The following is an 18434-nucleotide window of genomic DNA, read 5'->3' on the forward strand; positions in this document are numbered from 1 at the left end:
ATGGCTGTGATTGGCCAACGATGACGCCATATCGTACGAACCAATCACAAATCAGGAAACGCAACAGTGGCACCAATTGTCAAAATTTAAAATTATTATAACACGAAGAAAAAAGATGGACGCGCATTTCAATTCTATATTTGTAAATTAATTAAAAATAATATAATGAGTATTTGAAGAAGTAAACGCATTTATTCATTTTCTTGGCCACCTCAAGACACCTCTAAGAAATAGACGCAACAAATTACTAGACAAAAATTTAACTGAAATTCTTGGATTGCATTAAACTGTCCATAATATGTAAGCTTAAAATATTACAATTAACAAAAGTTCTTGAAATTAGTGTATTAATTAATGTATTTTTATTTTATTTTATTAGGAAGACAAACAGTGAACTTAATCTATATAAACTCTAACCTTACAACTAAACACCATTTAAATGTCTCCGCATTTAAATAACTACAAACGATTGTGGCGTCGCATCGCCTAGAATTAAATAATTTAAGTAAAACGTAAAACAAAAACAAAAATAAAACAATTTGAGAAAAAACACAGAAAAACGTAGTAAATAGAAAATAATTAATTAAATATTTGCATTCAACCATCGACTGACTAATGTTCTCCTAATACTCTTAGTAGAAGTGTTGAAAATGTCCAGTTCAGGGAAGTCAGCTAGAGCATTGAAACTGCTAGCAGCTCTTATAAAGAATGCATTACGTCTGTAATTTGTACCACCACGAGGTACTCCGAGACGAGATGATTGACGGCTCTCGCGCATTATGGATCTCGGGGGCACCCTTATGTCACTTATGTCACTTTATAACGATATTATATCTTTGTTTCCAGTCGCAGTACGAGTTTCTGCACCGAGCGATCTTAAACTACGCGGAGCTACATAATCTACTAGAGGACAGTTAAATGTATACAGACTATAAATACATCGGGATAAGGCTTAAAATGCAACGTGAATGTTAGTGTTGATTGCGTCCAAACAGTATTCGCTCGTCGGTAGATAGTTATCAGGCAACACAAGCAAAAGTGCGATATTCAGGTTTTTTGACGGATTGAAAATATTCTTTATTTTCTTAACAATTAGGTTGAAACTGTAATGAGTGAAGTCTCGAGGTATGGTTCCGGTAACCATTTACCATTAGACAATCTGTAAGCTCAGAAAGCTTCCTTATATCGCCAGTGGAAAGCTTCGGAATGCTCCGAAGTAGAAATTAATAATTTGTAGACATTGACATTCGCGTTTTTATGTCCATCGTCTGTTGCCGCGTGACGTGACGACGGACGCTGTACAACATAAGGATCTCTCTTTCTCTCAAACACACACTCACCCCCTCTCTGTCTCTTTCTCTCTCGTCAAGCAAGTGTGAAGGTGATAGACAGGGATGGCAATACTGATTTGGTGTATTAAATATAATAGATTTAACTTTCCTTTCGTTTAAGTTTTGTATATTTGTAATCTTTTTTTTTTCATAGTTGACGAAAGAAATGAATGGGTTGTTTTAAATTCTGAATGTACATTCTCCCGGATAAGTTTGAATATATTGATCTCTCTGTCTCGCTCCGACACGGAACAATTAGTACGCGTGCGACAGTGACAGAATCGGTCTGCTGACGTCATCGTCTCGCGTTCACAATATCGTAACCTTGTGTGTGTGCGGAGGTAATGTTAACGCACTCCTAATGTATTCTAATTTTGCTTAGTGTGAGTTTTTTAACGTTCTTTTGTATGGAGTTGGAACAGCGCCCCTAGCGGCAAACGATGGGAAACTGTTCCAACTCATACAAATACATATTTAAGCACACTGAATGATATTGAAAGGGTTACAAGTCAGATATAAATACGTAGAGTGGAGGGGAGGAGTGTACATTCAGGAGTTGAAGCATCTCGCGTCCTGATATGGGACTTGCAGTATACACGAGCGACTTAGTGTTAGATCTGCCCTAGTTAAGTTCCCGTGAGCCCTGATGCTCCGCGCTATTGTCCAAAGAGATGACGATATTTATAATGTTACGTGCGTATTTATTTTGATAATGATAACAGAGGCCATTTTAATGATATCACTTTCGAATTAGTTTTTTTATTTTATAGTAATGTGTCGGAATGAGGTTTTGTGAAAATCTCATCGGGTAATGTTATTTCGAAGCCAAATCGAGTACCCCAGTGTAGCACAAATATTTGGACGAAGTTTAACGCGCGTGCCCCCGGTGCAGTCGCGCATTACTGGCAACACCGTCGTTGTACTGCACAGTGTTGCCAGTAATTAATTGTAATAAATTTAAATCGTGCATAGGAAATTCCAATTGCGTGTTCCGCGCTCACAAGAATCGCATGCTCGGACACAAGTGTCCCGGGGCAGCACTGACCGGAGCACGCGCGTTAACTGCGTTAGAAAATTTTTTCGATGTGTTTACAAAGATTTTTTTAAAGTATTTTTTTGTAAAATACTTTCTATATCGACGCTTGAAAGGCAAACGTGACTAAGCGACAATGCGTGAACTTTACAGTAGACTAATTTAAAGTTGAAATTAATTTAAAATATATCTGAGAAATGCCTGAAAAAAATTCTATTTTAACGAATCTAGCTGTAGGATTGAAATGATTTTAATAGACATGGAAATATTTTTGTTTGCGCATCGAATACGGTTATTACCTATCATTTATGTACAAAGCAGTTATTGTCGCTTAGTCACGTTTGCCTTTCAAGCGTCGATATATTGAAACGTACGAGGCGACTCGTGCCGCGCGACTGTCTAAACGTATTTTCTATATTTAGGATTAACGATAATGTAATTTGTAATTAGATTTTGTACTGACATATTAGTATTGTAACGATCTTGTAAAAGTCGAAGTGTGAACGAATGACGGATTTGTATCTGTGCTGTTCTTTGATTCACTGCGGACCGCTTTAAAGAAGTTATTTATTTATTTAAACGTAACTATAGAGAAAACGTATGATTATATTATAGTCTGGAGAATATGAGAAATAATTGGAACTGATTGTTTTTTTTTGTAATGCAATTGTGAAAGTGATTGAAACTATATTTAAGTTGTAAATGTATTGTGATATATACATGCTCAAAACATCAAATATTAAGCTTTGTAACGTGAGCACGTCCGACTGTGGCCCAGGGTCGTGAGTTCGGTACCGGCACATGGAGCAAATGTTTTCTCTTTGTTTCGTTGTAAATAATATTTTTATATATATTATTTATTTACAACGAAATTTATAAATTATTAATAATAATATTAATTTATAATATTTAAATAAGAAAAAGCGAAACAAGCGAGCGAATATTAAAACGTAAACAAATATCTATAGGAACTCTAGTTGGCATGCCACGGGGAATCCCCTATTATTTGTTCATTTACAGTTTGTTCTGTTATATGAAAACTTGTAAGCTAAATTTTTTTATAGCCGTATAGGCAGACAAGCATACCGCCCACCTGATGGTGAGTGGTTACCGTCGCCCATGGACTTCAGCAATCCCAGGGGCAGAGCCAAGCCGCTGCTTACCGTTATTAAGTACTCTCCACAAGCCTCGTTTGAAGAAGGACATGTCATAGCGCTCGGGAAACATCGTGGAGGGGAGCTCATTACAAAGTCGGATGGTACGTGGGAAAATGATCTCTAGAAACGCACTGTCAATGAACGCAGTGGCTCCAGGTAGTATGGATGAATTTTACACCGATGGTGGGTGGTGTCTATTCTCAACCGAAAACTAATATGAACAAAGAACATCACAGATCTGTAAGCTCTCAGTATAAGTAAGTAGGGAGTCAGCCTAAAGCAAGCTTTTCAATTGGGTCCTCGCGTACGTACCGCGCCGCGACTGAGGAACTTCTGAAGAACTAGTCCAGGTGAACACTCGTGATCCATAGAAATCTTAAGTGATTACAGTAGATTGGGGAAAATCGGGACGCTTTCAGATTCAAACACAAATTTTCTGCGGATTTTCTTAGGGTATTGGTATTAACCAACAAAATTGAGATTAAAACGGTTCCGGAGGCTGATACCATGCATTTATTGAAAAATATACACAAAAACTTTAAAAACTAGCTTGACCTGATCCACCTTGGCTTTTGGGGTGAATCAGGTCATGTATGAGGACAATACAGTTTTTCGATAGGGCTGGCACTGTTTAGTTGTTAGGTAGGTACTTACCTTTAGGTAACTAACTTTTCAATATCTTGAATCAGTTACAAAACTCTGATCTCTCTAACTTAAATTATTTTTTCTAATTTACTCTATGCTCTCTAATTTAAATTATTTTAATATTCTCAAACACTAAATAAAAGTTATTTTCAATTCAACAAATTTAAGTCTCACAAATGCATTGTGACAACCCAGATTTGCCCCTATTCTACCCCTAGGCCCATTCCCCCCAATCTACGGTAACAGCACGCAATGCAACACAAAACAAAATGGCGCGACGTACACGTGGGGTAAAACGTTTGAAAATGTTGAACCTTAATTAAATTATTATTTTGTATGCATCGATAAAGTAATTGGTGCGGCATTCGTCAAATTTCTCCAGTAAAACTGTAACAAACTGGTTTTATTACTTTAATAGATATCTCCTTTAGTTGTTTTGCATCGCTCATTTTGTTGTGTGACTTTAGTCTACATTGAATTGTCATTTTTTGTTGTCCGATGACGTCATAACACAGTTGAATACATTTTAAATTTTATCGCTTCTCCCAGCCACAGTTTGTACATGAGATAACCTTTAAAATATATCTAAAAAGATTTACATGCAATTTTACCTATTTTTAATTTTTTTTTAATCTTATAAGATAAAAAAGACCTCTTTTAAGTTTTAAGTGAATATCTTCAAAGAATCTGATACCTTAAGGTCCCGGTGACCACGTGACCTCCAGGGACCCGCTTCGAGAAAGGCTGGTGTAAATAATTATATAGTTATTACGTTTTATAACGATGCATACAATATGTATTTGGCCTTAGAAACTATAATTTTTTTTTATGTTATTATAAAATTCAACAAAAATTAGCTTGTAAGAGTTAGGTTAATGCGGAAATTGAAAGAAATTGAATTTAATGGAATGTCGTTGAGAGAAAATAATTTGAGTGCAACAATGCAATTGAAGTAATTAAGTTATCATACAATTGATTGGCACAATGGAGGGAGTTTAAAAAAAATTTTACTCATTTAAAAACATTTTTACCGTTCAATATGGCATATGTGTGTATATTACATGTTGCATATATAAAATCGGTGATGCAAGTATTCAAAAAGCCTTGGAAATTGTAAACTGATTAAAGCCGCGGCAGAGCAAACAAATTTAGTAGAAATAAAAAATACTGTTATAATATATTTACCATCTTTTTCATTACGGATATTTTTTCACGCTTATTCCTAATCAGTAAGTTACCCACGTTGCATACATAATAATTTTAATTGATTTATCTATAGGACAATCGCCTTTTGATAATTGATATTAAATATGTCAATTGACTGGTGGTCAACTGAACAGTTCAAAAATGTGCGGCCCGCAGTGATACCTCACATTGTCCTATAAAAGAGTGACTACCATTGGATTAAAGTATAAAATAAGAACGTAAAATAAATCTATAAAAATTTGATGTGCCATACTATTTACAGATTATTATTATAATTATATTTAATAATTAGCTAATACTTACTTAACGCATCATATTATTATAAGAACTTAAAAAAAAGGTTAAAAATATAATTATTTGTTTTCTCTCAGCCACATTCCGTATGCTCTGAAGAGAATGTAAATGAATACAATATTTGTATTAAATTAATTGAGAAGCAAGAAAGGCTCAGATCGCTTCCTAGATAATTATAACAATGCGCTTTTTTTATATAAATTATAATAAATAGATAGACTTTTATACATAGACAGTGTCGATGCTTTGTTTAGTTGTTAGCCTTCATTTGTACTGGTGTCAATATCAAATACTGATGTTGTTTTGGAAGTGATTCAAAAAAGATTTTAACTTTATATGATATCGAGGAGTGAAAGGCCATTTGGTTTAAGCGACATGTCTCTTTACACGCGACATTTATTTTTGTTTAATTAACGGTGCTTTTTATTTGGTATTAGCATCAACAGTTCGATGTTTTTAATTGAACTTTAATTATGTTTACCAGGTTCAAATAGCTGAAGCTTTTTTGTTATAATATTTTTTTCAAATTTTAAATTTTCGATATGACTTGTCTGTAAACTTGCAAAAATGTCTCTCAAACCAAATAGCCTTTCACCTCTCGATATATATACCTATATAAGTTTCTGTGCTTAGTGCGAGCTTTTAACGTTCTCTATAGCGTACAAGTTAACTCAAATATTGTGATATACACAGTGAAAACTTTATATCAAATATTTACTATATACAGTCAAAACCGTTTACTGCGACATCGTTTAATACAACATGCCGGTTATAATAACCAAGAACAAAGGTCCCGGCTGAATGCCATATGACCGACTTATTAAAAATATTGCTTTCTACGACATTGGTAATAACGACATACCTCATAAAACAACCACATTTAACTAATATTTCGGATAATTAGATCTGTTAGAACGACCATCTAAGCTGTATTGTAAACAATTTGAATAGGTATCCACATTTGTCTTCAATGGCTTTTAAAATCAGGAAAGAAAACAATAGGATTTAGTTTAGTGTAGGGTCTTTTCTAATTCTTAGAAAAAAAACACGTGCATGCGGTAGTCAAAGCCTGCTTCTTCATATCTCTTCAGTTAGTTTGTTACTTATCTATACACAAGACGCACCAAAACTTTGTGGAGTTATTCGTGAAACTTTCAAAATGTCGCAAAGAAAAATAAAGCAAATTAATATTGAAGAAAAATCGCGTATTATATGAATATATTTTTCCAATAATTCCCTATCGATTTGTTTGTACTTGCACGATACACATTAAACATCACCGGTTGTTACGACTATCGGTTTTTACGACTGAATATGAGCAGTCCCTTCGATGTCGTTATAACAGATTTTGACTGTATATACTTTATATCAACTTTATATTTTTCAAATTTAATATTTCCAAACTAATACATAAATTAATCTGGAATACACAGTGAAAACAAATTAATATCAGTGTTTGATTTTAACTCCAGTTTGGACTGTACAAACTAATATGATACAGTTTTGTTTTGTAAATATCCACTTTAAATCACACGATGCTTGTTTAAGAATAGATATCATCAGTTTCATGTAAATGAAGATAAATATGATTTTGATCAATTTGGTTTTATTTTTAACAATTTTTCAATGTAAATAAATAATGCAGGTAATTGTAATACGATATTTTTGAAAATATACCACGATATTTAGAAAGTGTGTTTTATTTATTAAGTATGTAGCGATTTGGTTCTGATCGCGATATTGTTGAATCAAATCGGTAAGAGTTTGGATTTCTAAAGAGCTTAAGGGAACGACGACCTTAGATTTCAACATAATAATCCTTTGCTAAGCCAAGTACTGACAATGTAGTTCAACAGTATGACGGTAGATGGCGCGAATCACATTTTTTTTTTATCCTTTTCTAATATGGGTCCGCTAGAATATACTTTTTAATTTATTTTATGAATCACTATTTTTTAATGTACGATTTATCAACATAGGTCTACTATTGTTATTTTTTTTTTTTTACTTACATGGGTGGACGAGCTCAGAGCCCACCTGGTGTTAAGTGGTTACTGGAGCCCATAGACATCTACAACGCAAATGCGCCACCCATCTTGAGACATAAGTTCTAAGGTCTCAGTATAGTTACAACGGCTGCCCCACCCTTGAAACCGAAACGCATCACTGCTTCACGGCAGAAATAGGCAGGGCGGTGGTACCTACCCGTGCGGACTCACAAGAGGTCCTACCACCAGTATAAAATTGGTACATATTTGAGAATTAGGTACACATGCGATGGCTATTATAATAATACTACATTTATTTAAATTCTATGACATAAAGATAAGTAAATTAAGGCCTTTTTTTATTATTGTCCTAGTAGGTAGACGAGCGTACGGCCCACCTGATGGCGAGTGGTTACTGTCGCCCATGGACCAAATCAACAGAAATCTATGCTGTACCCATGCTAACACAAGACGTTTTTATTTATACGGTGTAACTAGCTTAATTACCAATTAAGAACAGTAGGCTTAGTGCGAGTTTCAAAAATCGAATCGAATGACTCGCATCGAGTGTACGCTCTTCACGGTGAAACGTGCGGAGCTCTGAGTGCGAGTTACTCGATTTGCAGGACGTTTATTCATCTTTAGAAGCAATAATTTTTTCTTTTATATTGGTAGCATGCAAGTTTTTTTTTAAGGCATTTAATTGAAATGCCAAGCTTTCTAACGATATTTATAATAAGTCGGGTAATGGGTAATGTACCTGTGCTTAGTGCGAGTTTTTTTAATTACTCAGTCGATGTTAATGTTATGTTTAATTTGTGTGAGTTTGTATCAGTGCCACCTAGTGGTAAGCTTATGAATCTCATTTTGTGGGAGAGAGAAGGTTTGTTTATGTTGCTGTCTCATGTATCGAATAGCTTTACCGAAGTGAGCCTCTCGATTATTGTATGTGCGAGTGCGAGTTACAAATTAATGGATTTTGAGAGTATTTCTTCACTTTCAAGCAAGTTCAGTAGTCACTAAAAATTTTGCCGTGAAACCAATACAATATCAAGATTTTTTCTTTCGTTTTTAATAATAATGTTGTTTTTTAAGGTTTTATCTATTCTAATGGTTCATACACATATATTTTTTCGGTTAGAAAATTTTATAGACGTCTAGCTAGTTGTAAATACATATTAATTCTTTGCTTTTTCATTTAATTCTTATTAAATCATTGCTTTTTTTTAAAGAGTTGTTTGATGAGAGAGAGAGAGCGAGATAGAGTTGTTTTTTTTTTATTGCTTAGATGGATGGACGAGCTCACAGCCCACCTGATGTTAAGTGGTTACTGGAGCCCATAGACATCTACAACGTAAATGCGCCACCCACCTCGAGATATAAGTTCTAAGGTCTCAGTATAGTTACAACGGCTGGCTACCCCACCCTTCGAACCGAAACGCATTATTGCTTCACGGCGGAAATAGGCGGGGTGGTGGTACCTACCCGTGTGGACTCCCAAGAGGTCCTACCACCAGTGAAAGAGTATTCTTTATTGTACACAAAATGAATAAATATTGTGAAACATTTTTTCTTGGTCTTATCGCTAAGAGTGATCTCTTCCAGACAACCATTAGATGGGCAAGAATAATTTCGAAATGAATTGCACACTGTGTATCTATCTATTATAGAAATATATACACACACGCACATACACACGAACACACACACACACACACACACACGCGCGCAATATACATATTTACAGGTACATACGTACAGATTTATATTTATAAATTATATAGAAATTTGAACAATGTAATAATAATTTTGCTTCTTTACACATTTATAAAATTAAATAAGGATGGATGCTCGTAATAATTTTAGTATATTTGGGCCACCTAATGAAGATCATCAACACTATTACCGTAAATACAATCATTTTATAAACGTTCAACGGGTAAAAGATTAAACCTATGTAAAACATAATTTATTTAATTAAAAAAAGCTGAAATAATTACCTATTCCAAGATTAATTATGTTAAGTATGTCTAAATATGTAATTACAATTAAATAAATTCTATAATAAACTTCTAATTCTAATACTTCTATTAAATTAAAGTTACTAAAAAAATATGTTTATGCTGGGCAGTTTTCGTGTATTTTAAAGGTTACGCCATTACGGCAAAGTTTGTTTACGAAATTGCACCCTTAGAATGGAAGTGGTATAACTAAAAAATTTAAGATTAGTTTTATATTTCAAAACACTTATGTATTATTATTAAGAACCTACATTTTAAGTAGGTAATACGTGCAGCAAAAATGTTGGACTCCTTTTTACGAAAATTGCGCGGACGAAGAAGTACGAAATTTCCCACACTCATAGAGAATATAGAGGAATAGTGCAGATTGCTAATTTTTTTGTTTTAATTGTGCATAAACAATAAAAAAATAAACTAAATGAATAAAAAAACCTTACACACATTACCATGTATTTGACACACACACACACACATGCATTTATACTTTTTTTGTTTATTGATTTATCAATCTGTGGTCAAATTGAGAATAGATTAATATTTTTTGTCTTTAATATTATTTTTCTATAATGTAGCCTTGGCGACATAGAGCAATGATTATTATAGAAATGATGATAATAGAAAGGTGACAATAAAACTATAATAATGTTCAAACTTAAAATTTAAATAAATTATGGTCAAATTTCGACCACTGGACTACCATTAGTAGATAATAATAAAATCATTTATTGCCTTTCACACAGGTTTAGATTATTACAGGCAGCCTACAAGGAAACAACAAAAAAACAAAACACTATTATATCATTTCTGGCAAGCAGCTCAACATTTGCACTTGTATATTATTAATAGGAATTTTATTAAGAATATTGACAATTTATGAGGAATTTGACAAGTACGGATTAGTTATAGATATATGTAGTTACATATTGTAAATTAAATTAGTTTTATAAGTGCAATAAAAAATAATTTAAATGATAAAATGATAAAGCCATACCTTTTTCCAATGTGACGATTAGAGGGTATCCTATTATTCTTTTCTATATTATTCTATCAGCTTATAAAATTAAACAGTCTCTTTTAGTCTAGAAAAGGACAAAGTACTCTTTCTGTCTTTTTCAAATAAAATGGCATGCCTTAAAGTGTTTAAACCGAAAAACTAAAAAAATACAATTATTGTATTGATAATTGACAATATTGAAGTTTACCAGAAACTAAGAATTTTGGGTTGAGCCACTTTAATTCTAAAGGTACAAAATAGTATTGAACACGTGACATTACCCGAATAATTTTGAAAGTAGATGGTTCCCATTAAAATGCTGTTAAAATGCGTTGTATTTCATTTAGACGGTCTAATGCCAAAACATCACGTGCTACCAATATACGAGAAATAATATTATTGCTGCTCTCGGTGAATAAACGCCCTGCGAAGCGAGTAGCATATCTCAACTCACACTCACAATTCTTCATTTTTCACCGTATAGAACGTAAACTCGATTTGATTTTGATTTATTCATTTACAATTGAACAACTAGGAAAAAAAGATGAAAAGACATTTTGGAGGGACCGCGAGGAGCTAAATTGTGTGAATTGTTTTATTTTGTCTATTTAATGTTTCTTAGTTAATGCGTATTTAATATTTCTTCGTGTATAAGTGTAATTTTGAGACCGTCCTGGCCTAAAGGTTAAGGCGTCCGGTGTATTCGTATCTTGCAATGCACCGGTGTTCTAATCCCGCCGGCGGGTATCAATTTTTCTAATGAAATACGTACTTATCAAATGTTTACGATTGACTTTCACTGTAAAGGAATAGCATCATGTAATAAAAATCAAACCCGCAAAATTAATTTGCGTAATTACTGGTGGTAGGACGTCTTGTGAGTCCGCACGGGTAGGTATCACCACCCTGCCTATTTTTGCCGTGAAGCAGTAATGCGTTTCGGTTTGAAGGGTGGGACAACCGTTGTAACTATACTGAGACCTTAGAACTAATATCTCAAGGTGGGAGGCGGCATTTGCGTTGTAGATGTCTATGGGCTCCGGTAACCACTTAAGATTAGGTGGGCCGGGAGCTCGTCCACCCATCTGTGCAATAACAAAGTAACGTGGGTTTATTAACTGCTTAGTATCTGTGAAAGTGCGAAAAATAAAAAAAATTAAACAAAACCGCTGGACGTAGCTTCTCGAAGTCTTCGAAAAAGTCCACTGAAAAAAATCTCAGTATATAATCAGCATTTTGCAGAGATTATATTTTATCCCATATTATCTGATCTCATTTCATTTCATTCCATGCCAATTGATTAATGCTTAAAATTAATCAAATCCATTTCACTCCATATTATCATTTTTCATAAAAAAAGATTAGGCTCTATGGCATGATATTTTTGCCTCTCTAGTTGGAAAAATAAAACTACTAAAGAAATACTCGATCGAAACGTTAAAATCCACTAATTTGTAACACGCACTCGCACAAATGTCATTCGTAGTACTCATTTCGGTAAAATTACTCGGTTACGAGATCACAACGTTAATATGAACTCGCACTCACAAAATAACACCGAGTACGTTTGCCGCTAGGGGCGCTGTTCCAATTGCATACAAATTTGAGCAAACTGGCTCGCTAGTGAGAACGTTACAAAACTCGCACTAAGCACACAGATTTTATAGATTTGAATTGTGATTGGTAGCCGTCGACTTCAGCAACAGTAGATAATACAGTCAAAACCGTTTACTGTGACATCGTTTAGAACAACATGCCGGTTATAATAACCTAGAACAAAGGTCCCGGCTGAATGCTATATGACCGCCTTATTAAAAACATTGCTTTATACGACATTGCTAATAACGACATACCTCATAAAACGACCACATTTAACTAATATTTCGGAGAATTTGATCTGTTAGAACGACCGGCTCAGCTGTATTGTAAACAATTTGAATAGGTATCCTTGTCTTCAATGGCTATTAAAATCAGGAAAGAAAACAATAGGATTTAGTTTAGTGTAGGGTCTTTTCTAATTCTTAGAAACAAAACACGTGCATGCGGTAGAGTCAAAGCCCGCTTCTTCATATCTCTTCAGTTAGTTTGTTACTTATCTATACACAAGACGCACCAAAACTTTGTGGAGTTATTCGTGAAACTTTCAAAATGTCGCAAAGAAAAAGAAAACAAATTAATATTGAAGAAAAATCGCGTATTATATCCAAGCTAGAGAGCGGAATTTCAAACAAAGACTTAGCAAAGGAATATGGTGTATCACACTCGACAATTTCAACAATTTGGAAAGAGCGAGAAAAAATTCAAACGCTTTATGACAATAATTTTTTGAAAATGAAACGGGCCAGAACAACGAAGCACACGAATATTGAGGAAGCTTTGCTGAGGTGGTTTAAATATCAAAGGGCTAATAATGTGCCAATAAACGGACCGATTCTTCAACAAAAAGCTAACTATTTTGCTCAACGTTTTGGCGAAGATTTTGTTTGCTCGTCTAGTTGGATCCAACGTTTCCGGGCTCGGCACGGTATTGTCGGCGGGAAAATGAGTGGTGAAGCTGCTAGTGTTGATAAGGATACTGTAGAAGAATGGATTACGCAAAAGTGGCCTACATTATTCGAAGGCTACGGACCAGATGAAATTTTTAACGCAGACGAAACTGGACTTTTTTACAATATGACACCAGACAAGACTTTAAAGTTCAAAGGAGGGAATTGTTCGGGAGGAAAAACGTCTATAACAAGATTAACGATCATGGTTGCAGCAAATATGACAGGATCCTGTAAAAGAAAGCTTTTAGTTATTGGCAACTCTAAGAAACCAAGATGCTTTAAAAACATACACTCAGTGCCGGTAACTTATGAAAACAATGTGAAGTCATGGATGACATCGGACATTTTTGAGAGATGGTTAAGAAACTGGGACGCTGAATTGAAAGGAAACAAACAGAAAGTTCTACTTTTGGTTGATAACTGTCCTGCTCATCCGACTGTTACTAATCTAAAATGCATTAAGCTTGTGTTCTTACCACCAAATGTTACATCTGTATTGCAACCAATGGAGCAAGGTGTAATAAGGTGTTTAAAATCTCACTATAGAAGACTGCAAGTGTTAAAGTTAATACAAAATCTTGACAATAGCGACCAAAAAAGCTTTACGGTTCTTGATGCCATCTTAATGATATCAGAAGCATGGAAAAACGTTTCACAAAACACTATAGCTAGCTGCTTTAGACATGCTGGTTTTAAAGACCTCTTAACAATAACCTCAGATGATGTGACTGATGATGATGGAGAGGACAATATTTCTCTTGCTCAATTAGCCCAAAATTTACGACCTGCTTCATCTACTACTGAAGCAGCAGAGTTCATTGATGTAGATAACTCTATTGCAATTTGCGCACGAGCTACGGAAGATGATATTGTACGAGATGTTCAAGAGGAAGATGACGAACAGGAAGACTCTGAAGAACAATTTACTGTACCAACTTTGAATGATGGTATCAATGCTGTTAGTATATTAAGAAAGATTGTTCTTTTTAATGAACATTTCCACATCCACAGCAATTATGACGATACGTTAATTAAAATCCAACGTGAATTACAAAATATCTATGCACAACAGAAGTGTTCCAAACAGACCAGAAAAATAATATAATAAACAAAATGTACATATTTGAATAAATATATTTTTCCAATAATTCCCTATCGATTTGTTTCTACTTGCACGATACACATTAAACATCACCGGTTGTTATATACCTACGACTATCGGTTTTTACGACTGAATATGAGCAGTCCCTTCGATGTCCTTAAAACAGATTTTGACTGTATACACATAAACAAGCTACCTACTACCAATAATAACAAAAATAATTTTGAATAGGTACCGGTAAAATGGGGCGATTAGGGATTGAGAGGCGAATCGGGAAAAAACCGGGAAAATCTTTCGACGCTCAATATAAGTTTTATATTCGTTGCAAAATCTTCCATTTTTTGTAGTTTAATAGTAGAATGTTCAAGGTTCACAAAACAACTCTGAATATGCATGATAATAGCTGCTAACTTATAAAAAATCGCGTTTCAAATTAACTTCCTGTGGTGGTCATTAATTTAGTGCTAGAAACTTTGCTCTCTTTTATTTATTTGATAATAATAGAAGACGACTATGATTTATAAACGTTATTTAGTGTTTGAACCAGCATATATATTAAAGGTAAGTCTCAGTTGTTATTGGTTTTAATGTATTTGATTAAATAAAAATACATGTAAAAATCTGTTGTTTTTGGGGATATTGGGGACGTCTTAGGTACAAATAACAACGAAAAAGGGGTCAATTGGGATGAGAATACGTGAAATGGAAACGACCTAAGTATAAATAGGTACAGGTTTGTAGGGTTGTCTATGTAGTTATAACAATATTTTTTAAATTTGTTGGTAAAAATCTGGTTTATTCGAAGCGAAATTGGGAATAAGTCTTTATTTGAAATAGATAAGCAATTTAATATAAGTAAGTCGATTTTGCAGAGACATGTAACAAGATCAATGAAATCTCAAGGTGGACAAAAATGTCTAAGTAATACATAATAAAATATTTAATATTTGTTCAGAGTTCATCTGATTAATCCATGGAATAACCGAAACACCTAATCTCTTAACCCAGATAGAAATATCAGCACTGTCGATTGCACCTATAATTGAGGTGATGTCTGCCATGTACTTTTGTCAGTTTTTCAATTTTTTTTATTGATGATCACTTTGTTGTTGCAACTAAATAAATAAATAAATTAAAACTATATATAAAAATAAAAGTAGTGCCAACCCTAGGAAATTTCTCATTTCATCCCAATTAACCGCAATTTTCGGGTAAATAGGGATTACACCTATTTTTGCATTTTTTGCTTAAACTGGAATGCTAGTTGCATAATTTTAAATTAGACAACAAAGATGCCCCCAAGACTCAATCATTTTGATCCTGATATAGCATTATATACATCAACAACTACCTTAAAATTGCTCATAAAGTTGGAATTTGTCCCTAATCGCCCCATTTTACGGTACCTACTTCTACATTATACAGAAATCACATATTTGTTGTTATTGTCAACATTGTAAACTGCACACAACACATACATGGCCATCCGTGACTTGCGCAAAGGGCTTTCAACCAAACAATTTAGTCGAAATTCTAGAATCTTCCAGAATATACATAACGAAATGAAACTTCCACACACTCGTCGATGGTTCAACGACCCAGACGCTGCAAAATGCATCACTGTTTATACATTTGTTATCTTATCCACTGGGCGATAGATGTCACTGTGACCAATTTAAAAAAAGTTTAAAGTAATAAGTAATTAAGATTCTGACCAAATACCAATAAAAAAATAAAAATATAGAATATATTGTTCTTTTACCAATAAATACAACGCATTGTTTTGTAATATATTAAATCAAAGTAATAATTCTGATTTTGCAAAGTTTAAAATTTTATTCAAAGAATTTTTATTTCGATGATTACGATATCTGTTAAAAAATTATATTAATAAGTAATCTGAATATGGTATTTAATTATTTCACTGATAAGATAAACATTGCATCACAGGTAACGTCATGTAACGTGGTTAGCTTGAAAACAAACACGTCTGCGTTTACTTGAAAATTCCAGAATTATCTACTGGCTGCTAGATGTCGTAACAAACTATAAAAGGCACGAAGGCGCGATAACTTGTCAATTGGAAACAAGAATTTGAGTGGTGAGAATTACGAGTTATTACAATACAATATCGAGGTATTGTTGCAACTAAGTGATAATGAAGAATTTCATTCCGTTCTCCATTACTGTCGTGCTATCTGTGTTGCTGTTGATCAATATAGTAGTGGCAGATGAAGAATGTCCCTGTAAAAAGCAGCGAGACAACAAACTGGTGGATCAGGACTTCGGGATGCCGCTAACTCCGGACGACTTCTTAACAAACATGATGACGCCGTGGATAGTTCACGACTACTTCCGACCTTGGCGGCACACGGCGTCTTTGGCCCGCGACCTAGGCTCCACAATCAAGACGGAAAAAGATAAATTCCAGATAAATTTGGACGTCCAACATTTCTCGCCGGATGAAATATCTGTGAAGACTGCGGAAGGTTACGTGGTAGTTGAGGCTAAGCACGAGGAAAAACAGGACGAGCACGGATACGTGTCTAGGCAGTTTGTGCGCAAGTACTCTTTACCAGAAGGGGCTGACACAGCTAACGTTGTCTCCGAGCTATCCACTGACGGAATTTTGACGGTCACAGCGCCAAGAAAGGTGATAGACGATAAGGGAGAAAGAGTTGTTCCTATCACTAAAACTGGCCCGGTTCGCAAGGAATCTGCAGAGTCTAAAAATTCAAAAGAAGCCGATCCAGGGTTCTGTGAAGACGGAAGTCAGAAATGCAATAACGTTTAGTGTTTAGTAATTTCTAGATGTAGTAGTCATTCCTGTATAAAGACTGAGTTCACAATAAACGTTTAAGAATTTTCATTGAAAAGGTATTTTTTTATTTATTTACGTATTACTTACACGAAATTTGTGATGACAATTAATTTTTGAAAACCATAATACATAGACGCTGTTTTTTTTCCATTGTGACTAATATCAGAATTATACTTAAATGATGAGGGTATATTTACCAAAATTAATATACCAATAATAATTCAAGTATAGTATGGAAGCGTACGAACACATTTAAATAACAAATATATCTGAGTACATATTAATGACGAATATTTAGTAAAGAAAATATTTGTAATCTGTTTCTATTTTATTTCTCTCGTCTAAACGACTCTCTTAATGGTGTTACGTAGCGTAATATTCTACCTTCCAATCTTTGCTTTGGCACGACAGCTGGTAACCGATAGGCCTTCCAGCTTTGCCAAGATAAATTGATGTTTTCAAGGTTTCAGCCAGGAGGCTCCTATTTGGGCCTAGGTGCCTATTTAGACTGGATGGTGGAACTTACAAAATACGTGCTCACGTATACTTAGTTTCAGTGCAATCATTACAAAAAAAATTTATTGCATAGTTGGGTGGACGAGCTCACAGCCCACCTGGTGTTAGTTGTTACTGGAGCTTATAGACATCTACAACGTAAATGCGCCACCCACCTTGAGATATAAGTTCTAAGGTCTCAAGTATAGTTACAACGGCTGCCCCACCCTTCAAACCGAAACGCATTACTGCTTCACGGCAGAAATAGGCAGAGCGGTGGTACCTATCCGCGCGGACTCACAAGTGGTCCTACCACCAGTAATTACGCAAATTATAATTTTGCGGGTTTGATTTTTATTACATGATGTTATTCCTTCACCGTGGAAGTCAATCGTGAACATTTGTTAAGTACGTATTTCATTAGAAAAATTGGTACCCGCCTGCGGGATTCGAGCACCGTTGCATCGCTTCAACACGAATGCACCAAACGTCTTATCCTTTAGGCCACGACGACTATGAATATATGTATATTATATGAATTTTACCAAAAATTATATTTGTATGTTCTTATGTATAAGGTACACTAACGTGGGTTTTTTGGATATGTTGTAGAGACCCACGCAGCCACTTAACGTACTTATACCGTTACTGTTAAATAATTTAATTGCTTCTCTGTCTGTTAAAATAAATAAATAATAAATAAATAAATATTTACTAACAATCACACCACGTTAGCTGGTCCCGTGATAAGTTCGTAAAGAACTTGTGTTACAGGTACCAGATAACGGAAATAAATGT

At 34.4% G+C, this 18434-nt stretch overlaps 3 protein-coding genes and 1 long non-coding RNA gene across 5 annotated transcripts in view; all 4 read left to right on the plus strand.

The window, feature by feature from the left end:
- Ptp69D (Protein tyrosine phosphatase 69D) overlaps positions 1-7358 on the plus strand; it is a 54066-nt gene extending 46708 nt beyond the window's left edge. For both annotated transcript variants that reach the window (XM_089739558.1, XM_089739559.1), the window contains one exon: positions 847-7358. In XM_089739558.1, coding sequence (XP_089595684.1) covers positions 847-918 — 72 coding nt within the window. In that variant the 3' untranslated portion in view covers positions 919-7358. The remainder of the gene's footprint in view (positions 1-846) is intronic.
- Positions 1-14973, plus strand: part of LOC149499508 (uncharacterized) — a 178618-nt gene extending 163645 nt beyond the window's left edge. The window contains exon 2 of the long non-coding RNA XR_016325668.1: positions 14552-14973. This is a non-coding gene — a long non-coding RNA (uncharacterized LOC149499508). The remainder of the gene's footprint in view (positions 1-14551) is intronic.
- Positions 12363-14373, plus strand: LOC114253550 (tigger transposable element-derived protein 4). Its single transcript, XM_089739609.1, has one exon. The coding sequence runs from the start codon at positions 12818-12820 to the stop codon at positions 14321-14323; it is 1506 nt and encodes a 501-aa protein (XP_089595735.1). The 5' UTR covers positions 12363-12817; the 3' UTR covers positions 14324-14373.
- Positions 14974-15897: 924 nt separating the features above from the next.
- Positions 15898-17196, plus strand: Hsp23.7 (heat shock protein hsp23.7). Its single transcript, XM_089739593.1, has one exon. It carries the CDS (start codon positions 16479-16481, stop codon positions 17112-17114), a length of 636 nt encoding a protein of 211 aa, XP_089595719.1. The 5' UTR covers positions 15898-16478; the 3' UTR covers positions 17115-17196.
- The last annotated feature ends 1238 nt before the right edge of the window (positions 17197-18434 follow it).

Source organism: Bombyx mandarina, chromosome A1 (assembly GCF_030267445.1).
Source record: "Bombyx mandarina strain Sakado chromosome A1, ASM3026744v2".
Lineage (NCBI taxonomy): Eukaryota > Metazoa > Arthropoda > Insecta > Lepidoptera > Bombycidae > Bombyx > Bombyx mandarina.